The following is a 17,725-nucleotide window of genomic DNA, read 5'->3' as shown; positions in this document are numbered from 1 at the left end:
CAACCCATCTCAACTATTAATTGAGCTCTTTAAAATGTTTTTTTTTTTTTTTTTTTGAAAACTAGGACTGGACATGCAATAAATAAAAGTGGCAGCTAAAACCTACAGACATACAATTGAGCAATTTTTCATTTTCATTTTTATCAAGTTTCCATTAGTAAGAAAAAGTAACAGAAAGAAAACTGAAGTTTAAATTCCCTGCAGTAATTTTAGGTGATGTGATTTCTGAAGGCACAGATTAAGTGTATTGTAGTCCGTGATTTTGGCAGAAGTTAGCTGAAGTGCAAATATTCAAAATTCAGACAAATGCAGCCTATATCAGCAAAGTAGTTTAAGCTCTCAGACTAAATAAACTTATGTTATTACACTAATATAATTTATCCATTAAATTCATTGTCATAAAATGGCAGATGCTTTATACACAGTGTATATTCTAAATGTTTCACAAGACAAAATATTTTAGTATGTAATGATGGAATACAAATAAAGGTATAGTATTGTGTTTACAGTCTTTTTCTCAGGATGGCGGCCACATGATGTGGGATGTCAAGGTTGTTTTGAGTTCTTTAAGGGCCTGTTATCAAAGGAATTATAGACCCATGTCTATAACATGTTCAAGTTCTATTACATGTTCAAGTTCTGTTCATTTGTAGCAGACCATGTTAAATTGGACATTCTACTACATACTTGGTTCTTGCTGAGCTGGAGATCCTCATCCCAGAATATGCTAAATTGGACTGAACTGGTTCCATCACATGTAATTTGGATTGTAGCAGAGCATGTTAAGCTGTAGATTTTCATCCCAATGGCGCAGCAGAAGGAACAGCTGTCTAGCGGCTGCTCTCAGCCCTGGCAGGTCTACACCCTCTGGAAGTGACTGACATTTGAGCCAGAAGTCTGCCTTGGCTGCCACAAGCTCCCACTCCACAAAAAAGCCTGCACAATGGTGCTCAAGCCATGCCAAAGCCACAGATGTTGCCCAGCTGGAACTCTCCACATCCAGATGTGCCAGCTGTTCCCCCTGTGGTTCTACCTCCTCACACATGTCTGTTTCAGAGCCACGCCCACTATCAGAATGTGGGACTCCCCCCACAAGTTCTATAGAACCCTCTTCTGAGCTGAAGGTTTCTGGAAGCACAGTGAGGGAATCATTGGCAAATCGCAGGCCTGAGCTAGCATGAGGTGGGCGTGTGGTTCTCTGGTCATCTGGCCTGTAGGAGGCAATGGGGCCAGTGGAGGGGGAAGAGATGTAGTGGTAAGGGGGGCTCAAGCTGCTGCGGTGGATCAGGTAGGGAGATGCTCGCTTTAGACGATCCAGGGGGATGTGAATGCACTCAGAGAATGATTCAGACAGCAGGAAGGCACCCGAAGCAAGCTGCAAACGCAACTAAAGAACAGGTGTCACAAAGACAGGAATTTGTACTATGGGTGTGGCAATTAGCACAAATTCCTCTAAATAGAATTTCTTAGTGGAAATGCATGTGCCCTTTAAACAAATTTAACTGAACAAACTTCTGTCAATTTGTATGGTCAGATTCCTTCTAATTACTAACTCTGCTGGTTAGCCTTAAATGCAAATCTTGAAATACATCGATGGATGTTTGTCTACATAAACTTTTAAATGAAGAAAATTAATGATACAATTTTAATTTGCACTTGCCATTTATCTGCCATTTGAAACTAATGAGAATAATTGCATTCTGGGACCATAACTATGATTGGATGGAGTGTGAATTGGAGGATATGTATGATTCTCACCAGTGGGAGGTAATCAGGAGACTGGGAGTTTGTCTGTGTTTCAGATACAGCAGACAGGCACTGAGGTTTAAGAGGAGTTTGCCTTCCTGAGCTGTGGCTAGGCCTCAGTCTGCCAAGATTAAATCTGCCAACACACATACATTGCATCAGACAGAATTCTAGACTTTCATTCTCCTCAACACATTTAATACATTTTCACCAGATACTCTTACAATTTTTTTTAAATAAAACATATTAATGAAACATTATTAAATTATTAATTAAGTATAATCTATAGATATTGGTGAAAGGCACTTTATTTTTAAACAAATATATCTGTTAACAGACCAGGTTAACCAAGCATGTTTTTAATCTGGATTACAATACACAGTAGTATTCCTAGAGCTTTGTTTTCATGATGCTGCAAATATAATTTGCTGGTTAGCCTCAGGATGTTTCTATTTTGGTTTGAAATAAGCCCCTTCTTGCACGTGGGAGAAAAGTTTCAAACAGTATGCTTTGTCATAACTGCACAACTATGTGTAAAAAAATAAATAAATACCTATTTTATATACCACTCATATACAGTATAGTAAAGTTCATGCACTATTTTAATTGAAGATTGTTGAGAGCCCCTAATGTTCTACAAAACACTATTCTAGAGTTTAGGGAATCATCTCCCACACTCTCAGAAATTATGTGTTAATATCCTACACATTTTTTGTGTTAATACAATTTTAACATGTTGTGGTAAATTATCCATTACATGTGTTAAAAAAAAAAACGTGTTAACTTATTGTCCAATCATGTTGCGGACTGCACTGCGGATGTCATCATCCAACTCTGAACTCGCCTCAAAGTGAATGTTCGCTGCTTTGAGCTTTTGATTGTGACAGTGGAGTCGAACTCCTAAGACGAGGAAACCAAATGACCACCAGTAAGTTAGCATTCATCACTATTTAGCATTAATGCTGCTGAAAATGCCTGGCTGAGTTTGTGATATCTAGGCAGGGAGCTCTCGAAAATGTATTTATTGGAAAACAGTAACTCCACAAGTGATAATTAACTTTACCTATCGCGATGGCTTCAAAAGTGAATATCATGTACTGCTTCATCAGTGTTGGTGTTATGCTACTAGTGTCGTGTTTATGTTGGCTGTGAAATATGGACTGAGGTTGTATAATTCTCTGGGTCTGCATCTTATCTGAGGCTCAGGGTTAGCTAGCTGGATGCTGTCACCAATCACAGTAGGAATGAGTGATGCTCACCTGAGTTGATAACATTACTTTAGCAGCTTGCGGTAATGTTAGACATTTCCATTACCTTTTTGAAAGTTAATGATAACCTAGCATTACAGCTGTTCAACATGATGTAATACAGAAGTGGGATAATGTTAACTACATTTAGCAAGTGTTTTGGACAAAGCAAGCTGTAGTAATTATCATTAGGAGGATGGGCTAGGGCCGTGTTTCTTCATGTATTCAGAGAATGTTAATGCTGGTTAACAGATACAGTCAGTCAGTGGCTAACGGAACTTAGCAATTCTACTTAGCATTACTCAGTAATGTTCAGGCCAGAAGTCCTTCACAAGATTCAAGTGACAAAAAGAGAGGATGGGGTTTAGGTTTTAATGCTTCCCACTATCTCTGTAATGTTGGTTGACTTAATTAGATTGTGCAAAATATTGGCGGTGAGGTGTAAATAAATAAAAAGTTAGCTAGATTTTACAGCACCATTTTGTTCATTTGGGAGAGTGGCGGTTACATTTCCAAAATTACACAATTTGGGTAATTATGTAACGCAATTTCTCAGTTGAAGCCCAAAGGCATTTGTCCATATTTTGGAGCCAACAACTAACCAACATTCTTTTTGCTCTTTTACAGCTTTTCAAATGGAAGGGAGTGGGACTGTTATCATGCCAGATGGCAGGGCGATTTGTAAGAAGATGCATCAACTCCCAATCTTACATCTGTCAAATTAACTGATTTTAATATTATTATTTTTTTAAGTGAGCATTTTAGTAGAATTTTAGCACACAAACAAATTGCATTTTAGGATAATTGTAGGGAAAAAATATAAACAACAAATCTGTGTTTTGTGGGGGTTTTTTTTGTCTGCATTTGTTAAATATACTAACACACTGTGTTGAAAGCAACAAAAATGTGTTGCCCTTAACTAGACACACAGGTGTGTTAAAAATGAACACATGATGTGTTATTTTGAACACATCTGTTTTAAGAGTGCACCAGCTGAGGATTAACAGTAGGCCCGGGAAGGGAAATAGCAGCTCAGTGGTTAACGCAGTGGACTTCTGGTTGGAAGGTTGTGAGATCAAACCCAGAACTGCTAAGCTGCCATTGATGGACCCTGGCTCAATTGTATAAATTAGATCATTTTAAGTCACTCTGTATAAGGGTGTCTGCCAAATGTCATAAATGTATAGGTCTGCCTCACTTCAACAAAGCATCTTAAGTGGTCAATGAGGAAAGTAATTGGCAATGTTCCACTCTTTAGGTTGCGAAAGCATGAACTAGTAACAGGGTTAGAGTATATCATAGGTTTGAGAAAAAAAAACGTTTCTTACCCGAAGCTGAAGAAACTCTCCATGGTCCTGCTTTCGACTGAACGTTGAGAACAGGATGAGGCAGCAGATGGACTGCCAGGACCCACGTCTGACAAAAACAGACACAATGGGTTACACTGTACTATTTAATATAGATGTTAATGAAATTGATTTCTATGACTTTTTTTGGCATTTCAAAGCTGTTTTCACAGGACTAAACCCAGACCTGCCAGTCTCAGTTACTACTTATAAGGGTTTTAATTTTCCTCCACTATGCTTTGCACTCTCTTGCTGCTTCTTCCTAGTTATCACCAGTTCTCTTATTCTTGCTCTTTCTTTACCTGTTTTTCTCCATCAAACATTCACTCACTCATTTTTCTGTATTTATGTTTCTCTACTCACTGTTGCCCAAAGATGCCAGACTGTGTGGAGAAGCTGGGGTGTTTTCTCTGTCTGGGGAAAAAAATAATAATATTGGATTGAGTTGTATCAGAAATCCAACATTACAGGTGTGCAAAGGCACAATAATAGAAAACAACATTTAGTGCTGCAAATGTTTTGTAGACATGTGTGCATTATTACCGGTAGAGTTGTGTGTATTGTCTATGTCCTCACTGTCTCTGATGGATGGTCGTCGACCAACAGAGTATGCCCTCTGTCTTCTGGTACCAGTTGTGTGTCTACTCCCAAAAGGCACACCTTACACAATACAAACCAGTGTTGGAATACATAACACTAACAAAACGCACATACATATTAAAGGCACACAGTGTTATCTTAAATCTTCACCACAAATATAACACAAACAGCAGTGTTAACATGACTACAGACTGCAATGATACTCAGTCACTTATTCATTTTCAGTTAACACTGGGTGCAAGCCAGGAGCATTCACCACAGATGGCTTACAATTCATTGCAGAGCACCACACACACAAACAAAATTACTGATTCACATTTAGGGGCAATTTAGCATAGTCAATCTGCCTACCTGCATGTTTTTTGGACAGTGGGAGGAAACTGGAGAACCTGGATGAAACCCATGCAAACACAGAGGGAACATGCAAAACACTGCACAGACAGTTATCCAAGCTCAGGATCAAACCAGGGAATCTGGAGCTGTGAACTGGCAGTGCTACCCACTACACAACCAGGGAGCAGTGTGTATCTCAAAACAAGCAGAGGAATTTTTTTTGTAATAACAACAGTGAAGGCTTACCCCATTGTCTCCAAGCATATTGTATTTGTTGCCGTTCAACAAATATTGATGTTCATAAAGTCCCCATTCACAGTTCCATATAATTTAAAGTCCATAAAAAACTAATTACCTGTTTTAAGTGACCAACGATCACTACTGACACATATATAGTAGTTCTGTTGATTTAGTTCTGATTGTGATTTGCTCACACTCTAAATTGTGGGGCAGAGCACTCGCTGCCCCTTTATCATCCACAGCACCTAGTGGTCAAAAATTGGAACTGAAACAAGTCAAATGAAAAGGTCCATTGGGATAGGGATTCACTCTGCCCCACACTTGAGTAAGGAGCAACGGGCAGACCCTTAATGACAGTGTTGCCAGATTGGGCTAGTTTAAAATACTTTGTCTGATTACACAAATACACAGCCTCCAAGATCTTATTTTACAGCAAATAATGAAGGCAAAGTGTAAGTGCAGACAGTCTCTCTTTGATGTACCGAAACATTTCTATTGTAAGATATACTGCAAAGACTGGGATAGAGAAAGGTGGATTATGGAGGCTATCATGTACGTACATCAGAAATATGTGTGAAATATGCAAGCAAAAGCTGAGAGAAAGAAGATTTTTCAAAAAATTTTTGCTCACATTTTCTGGGCTAGTTCCAGGTCTTTTGTGTAGTTTTTGATATGCAGTTGCACTGGAAATCTTACTAAAATCTGTAAACCCTGGTTAATGATATTACCTTGAACACAGCTGAACAAATATATGTCTAAAACTCATGTGATACTAGGATACCCTCTAGACTTAATGCTGTTTCAGACAATGTCATTACACTGCAAAAAATGAGATCAAGTGAAAATACATTAAGTATAGTCAAATCCATTTTGTCTTTTCATATTATAAGATTACAATAAACCAAATATAAAGCTTAAATCTATTTGTAGACAATCTTACACATTTCTGTGATAACCACCAGAATAAAAAGACCCAGAAGCAGAAGGACTGAAGGCTAATGGATTTTATTGAAGACTGGAATGTGTGGGGAGAGAAGCATGGCTAGGTGCATTGGTTGAGATCAGGGCTTGAACTTGGGTACACAACTGTATACGGCTGAAATGACAATAAAACCACTTGAACTTGAACGGACGGATGGAGTGATGTGAAGTGAAGAAGTATTTGCCCAATCCTGATTTTTTTTGTGTGTATCTCATACAAAATTGTTTCAGAAATTAAAACAAAATCTAACATAAAACAAAGGCAACCTGAGTAAACACAAAGTAGTTTTTAAATTAGTTATTTATTGAATAACAATAGTTACCCAAAACAAACTGGCCTTGTGTGAAAACGTATTTGCCCCCATAGTTACTAATTCCACAAATCTATGAAACTGCATTCATAATGGGGTTTAGCTGGACTATACACAGTGAAACGAAACAACGTTCCTCTAGAACCATGGTGCTACATAAAACAGCACACTAACCACATGAGACATAGAATTAATAAGATCCACAAACATTTCTACATAAAGTGCTAACAACACAGTACAGTACTACTAAAACAGGACAATAGGTACAGTAAGTGATAGTGTAACACTGAACAGTACACAGTTTTAGTGTGGAAGTATCTAATATAACAGGGTGTGCAAAAGATAGGTGCAAAGTAGTAACAATATAATATAAAAATGGTATAAATGTAAACATAACATGCTATGACTGAGTATTCAGCAAATTAGCTTATACCAAATATGAACATAGCAGTTATTGTGGTAGCAGCCAGGTAAAGTGTATATAGTGACAATAAACTAGATACTATATTTGTATAATACAGCAGCATCAAAAAATGCATTGTCAATGCAGGAATGTGCAAATATTTCAATGGGAGTTGGATGGTGTTCAGTTCAGAGTGTGTGTGTGTGTGTGTGTGCATGTGTATATCAGTCCAGTCTCTGAGTATTGAAGAGTCTGATGGCTGTTTCACAGGCTGGTTGTGAGGGTCCGAATGCTTCAGTACCTTTTTCCAGATGGCACCAGGGTGAAGAGTGTGTGTTAGGGGTGTGTGGGGTCATCCACAATACTAGTGGCTTTGCAGATGCAGCGTCTGGTGTAAATGTCTGTGATGGGGGGAGAGAGACCCCGATGATCTTTTCAGCTGTCTTCACTAACCGCTGCAGGGTCTTGCGATCCAATGAGGTGCAATTTCTGAACCAGACAGCTGCTCAAGATGCTCTCAGTAGTTCCTCTGTAGAATGTGGTGAGGATGGGAGGTGGGAGATGGGCTTTCTTCAGCCTTCGCAGAACGTAGAGATGCTGCTGGGCTTTCTTGGCTATGGAGGTGGTGTTGCGGGACCAGGTGAGGTTCTCCGTCAGGTGAACACCAAGGAATTTGATGCTCTTCACGATCTCCACGGAGGAACCATTGATGTTCAGTGGAGAGTGATTGCTCCGTGCTCTCCTAAAGTCAACAACCATCTCTTTTGTTTTGTCCACATTCAGAGACAGATTGTTGGCTCTGCACTGGAGATGTTGTTCCCGATCTGAATTGATTGAGATCTCCCAGTCAAGAAGTCCAGGATCCAGTTGCAGATGGAGGTGTTCAGGCCCAGTAGGTTCAGCTTTCCAATCAAGTGCTGAGGAATGATTGTGTTGAATGCCGAACTGAAGTCTATGAACAGCATTCGATCGTAGGTGTTCTTTTTGTCCAGGTGGGTGAGGGCCAGATGTAGGGTGGTGGCGATGGCATCATCTGTTGAGCGGTTGGTGCGATACACGAACTGCAGCGTGTCTAGTGATTGGGGCAGCAGGGTCTTGATGCGACTCATTGCTCGTTTACTGGAAGTGGGTATGGCAGTAGGGCCTTGGAAATTGTTTTAAATACCCAAAAAGAAAAACACGAAGATAAGAGTATATCCAATAGCTGATGTGTTTTAATGGGATTTCAGAATGACAATGTTACGACACGGTGAAATCGGCGCTGCAGTTCACAACGTGTAGTGCCACCCAGGGACATAGCGGAAGAGGACTACACTTCCCAGCCATGCCCGCGCTCGAGTTTGCCGGAGTTCTGATTATGAACACCTGCAAGACATCTAAAGTTATATAAGGGCCTCGTTAGCGGCAGCCGCTTGCGAAGTAACCTCTCAGCAGACTCGTCTCTGTTTGTTTACCGAGCCTTATTGTTATATGCGTTTTCCTGGTTTTCGATATCCGCTTGTCCTTAAGACTACGCTTTTGCCTATGCCCCTGACAACCCGTTACCTGATTAATCCCGACTCTGATCTCGTTCCATGTCCCGTCTGTTGTCCGTCCCATGTTACCTCTTCGTCTGTCCACGTTTCGTAACAGACAAAAGCTTGTTCTAACCGTATTTCAATTTGAGGATAGTTGGGTTTAAGGGGAATCAGAAAAGACGTTAATAAAGCATATTGGGATTCCAAAAGAATGAGATAAGTAGGCATAAGCTAAAGATAAGACTATATAAATAGGGCATTGAATCTGTGCTTAGATTCAGATCACTTTTGGGACATCTCACAAGGGGATCTCATTGTTTTTTGAACAGTAAACTGGAATTTTGCTTCCATCTTGTTCGTGGCTTCATTTTGATCAGTAAATTGAGGATTATTGTATTGACTAACTACAGGAAATTCAGCAACCTAGTCGTTTTAGACACGACACTGGTTACACATCTGTTAAAGTAACTGTTTCTGTTAAGATTTTTGGCTCTGTTAAGGCTCCACCTGAGGTGGTCTGATCAGTCCTGTGAGGACGTGCGCTGATAGAGAAGCATTCTCATTGGCTGCAGCCTGTAGGTATTAGGGCCAATCACAAATGTCAACACTGCACAACCACATGTAGAATATCCCCGCTATGCCTACGTGTGGAACTCGCATTTATGTTGGGAACTTGCTGTTGTAGGCTTTCAAGTGGATAAAAGATAGAAATCCTCTTCATTTCCCAAAAAAAGTAGCCAGCAATGCCTCCCTCTTTTCACTGCCTGGACTCCCCTTGTAATTTAGAAAGAGTTGTTGATGCTCATCAGGCTGGAAAAGGTTACAAAACCATATTTGGACTCCACCCATCCTCAGTCAGACAGATTGTGTACACATGGAGGAAATTCAAGACCAAGTTTACCCTCCCTTGGAGTGGTCAAGCAACAAAGATCATTCCAAGAGCAACACAAGGTCACAAAGGAACCCAGGTTGACTTCTAAACAAGGCCTCTCTGGCATTGGCTAATGTTAATGTTCATGAGTACACCATCAGGAGAACACTGAACAACAATGTTGTGCACGGCAGAGTTACAAGGAGAAAATCACTGCTCTTCAAAAAGAACATTGCTGCCCATCTGCAGTTTGCTAAATATCACATGGACAAGCCAGAAGGCTATTGGAAAAATGTTTTGTGGATGGATGAGACCAAAATAGATTTTTTTGGTTTAAATGAGAAGCATTATGTTTGGAGAAAGTATAACACTGCATTCCAGCATAATAACCTTATACCATATGTGATATATGGCGGTGGTAGTATCAGGGTTTGGGCCTGTTTTGCTGCATCTGGTAGTGTAAGATCACAGCAAACCAGCGACTCTGTTTCCCAGGATGCACCACCAACTACAAACATGGCCAAAGAGGACTACACTTCCCACACACACACGTTCACCTTCTCCAGAGTTCTAATCACACACCTGTTATCAATCTCACACACACTCACTCTACAGTATATACAGACTGTTAGAACATAGTGTCATTGCGATGTATACACTCAGTTGCTATTATCTCTGTTGTTACCAAGCCTTACTAAGTGTTGATCTTCTGGTTTTGACTTTGTTTGCCCCATTGACCTCGATTCTCTGCCTTGCCTGTTTTGACCCGTTTGCCTGATCATATGACCCTTGCCTGTTTAACGTTGTGGATTTTTGCATTACCCGTTGGACTTGTTTTTTTTGGATTAAACTACCTAACCTGCACTTGCTTCTGTCTGCGCCTCCTTTATGTGAAAGGTGGTAACACCTTATATATTTCTGAGCAGGGTAACAAAATCGGCAAGTTTAGGGACTTAGATCACGAGCAAAGAATCACAGGCAACTTCACTTTAATATAGACAAGACTTTATTACACTATTCTACAACACAAACTAATCTAACTACTACACAAAGACTACTCTAACAAATAAGCACACACACACACACACACACACACACGGGCATGTCAGAGTAATAGACTTACAGTACAGCAAAGGCAAAGCAGAATGCTAGTGTTTTGGCAAATTTTGGTTCAAAATAGACTCTGACCTGAGTGAACCATCAAGGTACTATGAGCAACCCAAAAAATGATTATAGACTATGGATTCCTAAGTACTGCACCAGCTTATTACATGTGGGAAAGATGTGTACTTGCTTGCCGTAGTTAGTTGGAGACAAGGCATACGTCGTCATCGGAGGTCAGGAGACCTGGTCGAGACAATGATCAGTGACTGGATGGAGTCGATCACGGTTGCAGGTCGGTTTCAGCTTAAGTGTCTTTGGTGAAAGTTATCAGTAATACTTAAGAAAAGAAAGAAGTGGAGGTCTGAAAACCAGATGATGACATAGATGAGACTAACAAAAAACTTTTCTTCCTCACTGCCAGCCAGTGGGTTCACCATGGCATGACCTTTTAAACTTTGCTAACTGTCTCAGCCCTCTAGGGGTCTTAACCAATTAGAAGTAGTCTTTTGGGCAGTGGGTAGAGAGTTTGGTCTTTCCCTCCAACTAATCTGCATAATTTATGTTAGGCTCCATGCTCATTCAACTTTATTGTTAATTTGTACTTAACTTTAAAAAGGGATTTTCATGAGGAGTTATTATAATTTGCCATTCACTAGCATTCCAGAAATGTTATGACCAACATACAAATACCAAACATGAAGTATTTAGCTTGAAGGAATACTGTGCCAGGTATATTGGCCTAATAACAGATAATAAAAGCCTAATAGCTACCTTTAGGTTACATACAAGGTTACTATAGTTCACAATACTCGACAGTTTGGGATACTAGTAAATACATTTGTTAACAAAACACAAGGATTACAACTTTGGATTCTGGACATGGATGTGTGAGTGTATAGGAAATTATAATGATCAATCAATTGTGAAATAGGCGGTGTGTTGTATAAAGGCACAACTATATGATTATGACAAAGTCTATGTTATAACTTCATATGGAATCATAAGGCATTAAGTGAACTCCATGCAGGAATTTATGTCTCTGTTCTTCCGTGCTGGTCACAAGAAGACAAAGGAAGGTCTGTAAGATTTCACAGGCTAATCCAGGGTCAGGGTGAGCAGGCCTCCTTCTTGTGCTTTGCTTATCTGAGTGGAGCCAGCATTAACAAAATCCAAGGCTGATCTGTAGAGAGGATGGTATATATCCTAGTAGATGATCAGAGAATCGAAGTCTGGGAAGGTATTGCAGAGTGTGTATCCTTTTTAGAAGACTGTATAAAGTTAGATTGCAGGGATTTCCACCCTGCTCCAAGACAGGACAGGGGGCAGGGGAAGGGGTTGATCTATTACCAAGAGGCAAGATCCTGCCAGATGGCTCTCTACGATGGCCATTGGTGTTAACTCCTTTGTTTGGAAACTCATTACCTGGGGCCCCCATCCTGTAAGTGAGTCTGGGTCTTATGGTTTAAAGGTCTGAAGGAATGAAGGGGAGTGCCTTCAGTGGAATGTAGTGATAAGTTGTGACTATGTTTTAATCACTCTTTGACTTTATTGGCTGCCTGGATGTCCTCAAGGTCTACATGCAGCAAGTCAATGACCCAAAGCACACAAGTCATTCTACGAAATATTTTGCAATGGCCAAGTCAAATTTTCGACCTGAATTCAAGAGAAATGTTGTGGAAGGACCCGAAGCAAGCAGGTCATGTGAAGAAACCCACCAACATCCTAGAGTTGACGTTCTGTACTGAGGAATGGGCTAAAATTCCTCTAAGCCGATGTGCAGGACTGATCAACAGTTACTGGAAATATTTAGTTGAAGTTATTGCTGCACAAGGAAGGGGGTCACACCAGATACTGAAAGCAAAGGTTCAAATACTTTTGCCACTCACAGATATGTAATATTCAATATTATAATATTGCCTCAATAAATAAATGACCAAGTATAATAATGTTACAACCCTGCTAAGGTTGGGACTCTGGATCTGCGCAGGTTTCGTAACATGGGCTGGAGTTAAACAGTGGATAGCTGGCTTGTTGGAGGAAGGAGGACTGAGGAATTGAGCATATATTTACAAAGGATTATTACCAAAGCACAAAACATACAAAAGACAATTTGCAAGACAACTCTTTGTTAACAAATGACATGTTGAATGACAACCAGTTTAACAAGTGTCCCCTGGCGAGAGAACTTGACGGTACCAAAGGAAAGAACAGAATAAACACTTCTAAACCCTATACATAGATTAACCCTCTTAAGTTATTTACCTAACTACCAGGATGAAACTGTTATACTACCTTAACCATTTTCAACAGAAGGGGTGGTATCCACCCACTTACCTAGTGTCACGTTCCGGAACATAAGGGAGGATAGGACAGATGCAAGTGCAGTAAAATATGTTTAATAGAGAGAGACAGGCAGACAAATCCAAATCATGACACAAGAGCATGGTTAAAACAGGCTATGGGTCAAGCAATCTACAAACAGGCATAAACTGGGCAAGGCTAGAATCCAAAACGAGAAACAAAGTCACTAAACATGACTCAAACCGAGAAACAAGGAACAACCGCTTGGTAACAAGAATACACTCAATACTAGGCAAAGTCATGGTGTTCAAAAAGTGTCTTATATGGCGGGGAGTGAGTGAGTGAGTGTGAGATTGGCACCAGGTGTGTGTGATTGGAATTCCGGAGAAGGTGAATGTGTATGTGTGGGAAGTGTAGTCCATGGCGGCCATGTGTGTAGGCCACAGTGCAGGATGGGAAATGTAGTCACTGTTTTGCTGTGATGACCCATAGGGTGTCTAGACAAAGAAGATGCTACAAGAGGATTATTTAAATGCATGTACATCAGTGTATATAGAGCGTCTGCCATACAAGTCCTTCTGTTTGAGCTGTTAGTATAGAAACAATAACGTATAAGATCAAGGGCATTACTATAAACCTATCATTCATGTTACAGCCAAAACTACTGTTATGTGAAATACTGCTCTTTCAGTGGGGGAAATTATTGAACATTTTTTTCAGTAAATATAATTCCAATGAGGCTATTCACATATCAGTATTAACTCAAGAAATCTGAATACATAAAGAATTCACACCATTAAAGTCCATAAATATAGTTATGTGTAATAAATTGGAATGACACAGGAAACAAATATTGAACATGCTAAGAAAAAGCAGTTCTCCCAGGCAAAGTAAGGCCAGGAACTAGCTGAAATCCATAAGTAATTATAACTCCTATCTGTGCAAATTAGTATCAGCTGGGTTGGTAAATTGATGGTCTTGTGAGTTTCTAATAGTTTTGTTCTTGTTCTGTTCATGTTCATCAGAGGATAACACCTAAGAAGGTGATGTCATGTCATTTAGATTACTACAGAATGTTTATATGCTTACAGAGACACAAACATGTTTTTCTGTTAAGGGTTCGATCCTGAAATAAAGACTTTTTGAACCGCCTCAAACTGCTCCTTATCGGTACATAGAAAGTGTATCTTGTCCTGCGCTTTATATATATAGTAGATGTTCAGCACAAGTGCCCCAGAGCACTCTCATTATTCTATCCTGCTTTCTTCTATCCTGCTTCCTTTTATCCTGTATTCATCCTTCTGTAATAAGCCTCTTCACCTCAGAGGATGAGTCTACTGTTGTTTGTCTAAATTTCTACCACAGTCTATAAAAAGACCTTTTGTTACCAAAGGTGTCACACAAAAAAACATCTCATGATGGGTAAAAACAAAGAGCAATAAAGACCTTCGCAACCTTATATGTTGCAAAACATATTGATGGAATCGGATACAGCTGTATTCTAAAACTTCTGAATCCTCCAGTAAGCACCACTGGGGTCATTATCCGCAAGTGGAAGCAACATCACTCCGTCATCAACCTGGCCATGCACACAAGCTCCTCACAAGATTTCTGACCAGGGATTCAGAAAAATAGGCAAAAGAGTAGCCCAAGAGCCAAATACCACTCGGGAAGAGGTCGAAAAACACTTGGAGGCCTTTGTCACAGATAAAACAATAGGCAATGTACTCCACTACTCATGCTCACCCTGCAAGACTCCATTACTAAAGAAATGGCATGCCGAAGTTCATTTAAAGTTTGCTACAACTCATTTAGACAAACCTATGAAATACTTGGAGAGTGTAGTTTTGTTAAATGAGAGCAAAATTGAATTTTTTGGTTGTCATACTACACACCATGTTTGGAGAAGAAATGGCACTGCACATCACCCTTAAAGAACTATTTCAACAGTGAAGTTTGTAGGTGCTAGCATCATGGTGTGGAGATGTTTTTCATCGCATGTTACTGGCAGACTTCATATAATTGAAGGAACGATGAATTGAGTCCTTTACTTGGAGATTCTTGAGAAGAATCTGCTGCCATCTACCAGGATGATGAAGATGAGACGTGGGTGGCCTTCCAGCAGGACAACAATCCAAAGCATACAGCAAAGGAAACTCTCAATTGGTTTCAGAGAAAACAAATCAAGGTGTTAGAATGGCCCAGTCAATCACCTCACTTGAATCCATTTAAACAAGATTTAAAGACAATATGTTTAGAAGAATGGGCCAAAATCACACCTGGATACTGCGGCCACTTGATTTCTTCATACAGGAAGCATCTTGAATCTGTCATTACAAACAAAGGCTTCTCCACTAAGTATTAAATAAATTTCAGTTAGGGTGTTCAATACTTTTTCCTGTGTCGTTTCTCTTTATTGCACATAACTTCTTTTATGGACTTTAATGTTTGGATTTCTTTATATGTGTGGATTTCTTGAGTTAATATTGATGTCTGGTGAAAATTTCATGTGAATAGCCTCATTGGAAATATATTTCCTGAAAAAAAATGTTGATTCGTTCAATACTTTTTTACCGCACTGTAAACAAAAGTAATGCACACCTTCTGACCAATCAGAATTGGGCATTCAAGCACGCTGTGGCATAAGGTTTCTTACCTTCTTAAAAAGGTTCTAGCTTGAAACAATTTCTAATAGGGAAACATTTTGAGGTTTCCCTTTAAAGACACATATATGCTATGCCAACAATTTGCAGAAAATATATTTAACATGTAAGAATTAAGATGATGTTTTCATGTACAAAAGCACTGTTGATATTTATTCATGAAACATTCCATCACTAGTAGCAAAAGGTTGGCCACAGATTACACAGAAATAATTCTCATATAGGGAGAAACCACAAAGAGGGCTGAACAATACCTAAATTAATTTGGTTTAAACAAGGAACAAAATAGATCCTTGCAGTTCCTTCCCAGGTGTCACAAAGCAACCATCCTGAGTGCTATACAGAATTTGTTGTGAGTCTGGGCACATGGCTGTTATTTATTTGTTATGTAGTTTAATGTGAAATTTGTGTCAGATTGCTGTATCTGCAACATTAGCTTGTGTTGTGCAAGTGTGTCTACCCATGTGTCGTATGTCTGTGGACTCTGAAAACATTTTCCTGGTGCTGGCATCAGTAGTACTGAAGGATGTGTACATGGAGATGATTCCACAGCTCTTGCTAGTCTGGATGGCTTTCATTCGGTATCGCTTTGATGAACCTACAGTACAGAAATGGATTTCTTTAAAAAAAAAAAAGAAAGAAAAGAAATTCAAGTAATAGAAGAAAATTTTAATAAATTATATTACTTTTCTAGCAGTCGAAGTCCAAGTACTAGATTGTTATAATAATATAAGACATTTCATGACTAATCAGAAATAATACCAGTCATCTTGACTAACGTTTTCAAAAAAGTCTCCATGACAGCAAAACAAAGTTATTCCTGAAATTTAGTTATTGCCAATAGTTACCGCAGCTGCACTGCAATCTTTCAACTTTCCAGAGTGAAGATAGAGAGATAGTCTCTCTCTCTCTCTCTCTCTCTCTCTCTCTCTCTCTCTCTCTCTCTCTCTCTCTCTCTCTCTCTCTTTCTTTTCCCTCTGGGATTATGACTGATTAAGAGTGAAAATTAATATTGCACATTAAGTTAAATAAACAGAACAAGGCTGGTGTTACATTAGGCTTAGAAATGAACTGAAACTGGATACATTTTTTGCTTACCGAATACTGCAAAATAACAATATTGTTTAGAGAAATTTCTGAATTTCTTATGTCTGACATTCTATACTGGCTACATTGGATGTACATAACATCAGGAAACCCCATGCACAAATCAGAAATAGGGATATGTTTATGTCAGGTACCTGCTTTACTCCGACTACAAAAACTGAAATTACTTTTCTCCTGCTCACTTAGCTTTTTTGTGCCAGAGTGACTGCAGCAAAACATTTATATGATTTGGCATACTTTTATTGGAGTATGTTAGATGTGGTCATAGCTAGTAATTCTGCTTTGCCTTTTTTAAAGAGGCAAAACAAACATAAAATAAAAATAGTTTTTTTGTAGCATTTATCTTCAAATAATGAGTAGTACAGGATTTCTTGACTCTACCTTTGGTTACATTAAATGACAGATCTTACATTTCACAAATCATTTTGCAACATTTGAATCCATGTTGACATACTTTAATTCATATGCATGTTTTTGTTTATTGTCTAATCTATCACCTGGACAAATTTTTATGTGAATTCAAACTTGAATAATAATGTGAGTCTGACTGTCTCTCATCATATAGTTGTGGTATCAAAGTCTAAAATATTTTTTGCATTATTGCCCAGCTCTCTCGCATCTGCTCAGACTCCCTCATTTCTTTTTTAGTTCTCTCTGCTTTTCTCTCACCATGCTCAATGTCTGTCTCCTTCTCTGCCATGTTCTCGAAATCTCGGATGACAGAGCGTGCAGCAAGATGGTGGACAACTGCATCCCAGATGTCTTGTGGAGCTTCCTCAGAACTCCAGAGAACACAAAGGTCCATGCTGACCTCCCAGGACATAGGCTTTGATCCCAGCAGCCCATGGATCACCAATTGGCATGGCACCTGCGCAACCTGATATTGAATTAATTAGTATGGCTGTATGTGTTGTGTTATTGCTTTAAAATTCTGTATTTGCTTTCAATAAAAGCC

At 39.3% G+C, this 17,725-nt stretch overlaps 1 protein-coding gene across 1 annotated transcript in view; it reads right to left on the bottom strand.

The window, feature by feature from the left end:
* Positions 1-36: 36 nt before the first annotated feature.
* The window catches only part of vwa5b2 (von Willebrand factor A domain containing 5B2), a 149,928-nt gene continuing 132,239 nt past the window's right edge, over positions 37-17,725 (bottom strand). The window contains exons 17-23 of the mRNA XM_017496114.3: positions 17,440-17,647; positions 16,124-16,261; positions 4,883-4,999; positions 4,703-4,753; positions 4,322-4,409; positions 1,759-1,882; positions 37-1,387 (exon numbers count right to left, since the gene is read on the bottom strand). Coding sequence (XP_017351603.1) covers positions 752-1,387; positions 1,759-1,882; positions 4,322-4,409; positions 4,703-4,753; positions 4,883-4,999; positions 16,124-16,261; positions 17,440-17,647 — 1,362 coding nt within the window. The 3' untranslated portion in view covers positions 37-751. The remainder of the gene's footprint in view (positions 1,388-1,758; positions 1,883-4,321; positions 4,410-4,702; positions 4,754-4,882; positions 5,000-16,123; positions 16,262-17,439; positions 17,648-17,725) is intronic.

This window comes from Ictalurus punctatus, chromosome 20 (assembly GCF_001660625.3).
Source record: "Ictalurus punctatus breed USDA103 chromosome 20, Coco_2.0, whole genome shotgun sequence".
In the NCBI taxonomy this organism is placed as follows: Eukaryota; Metazoa; Chordata; class Actinopteri; order Siluriformes; family Ictaluridae; genus Ictalurus; species Ictalurus punctatus.
Note: the sequence above shows the minus strand (reverse complement) of the source record. Positions and strands in the feature narration are given on the sequence as shown.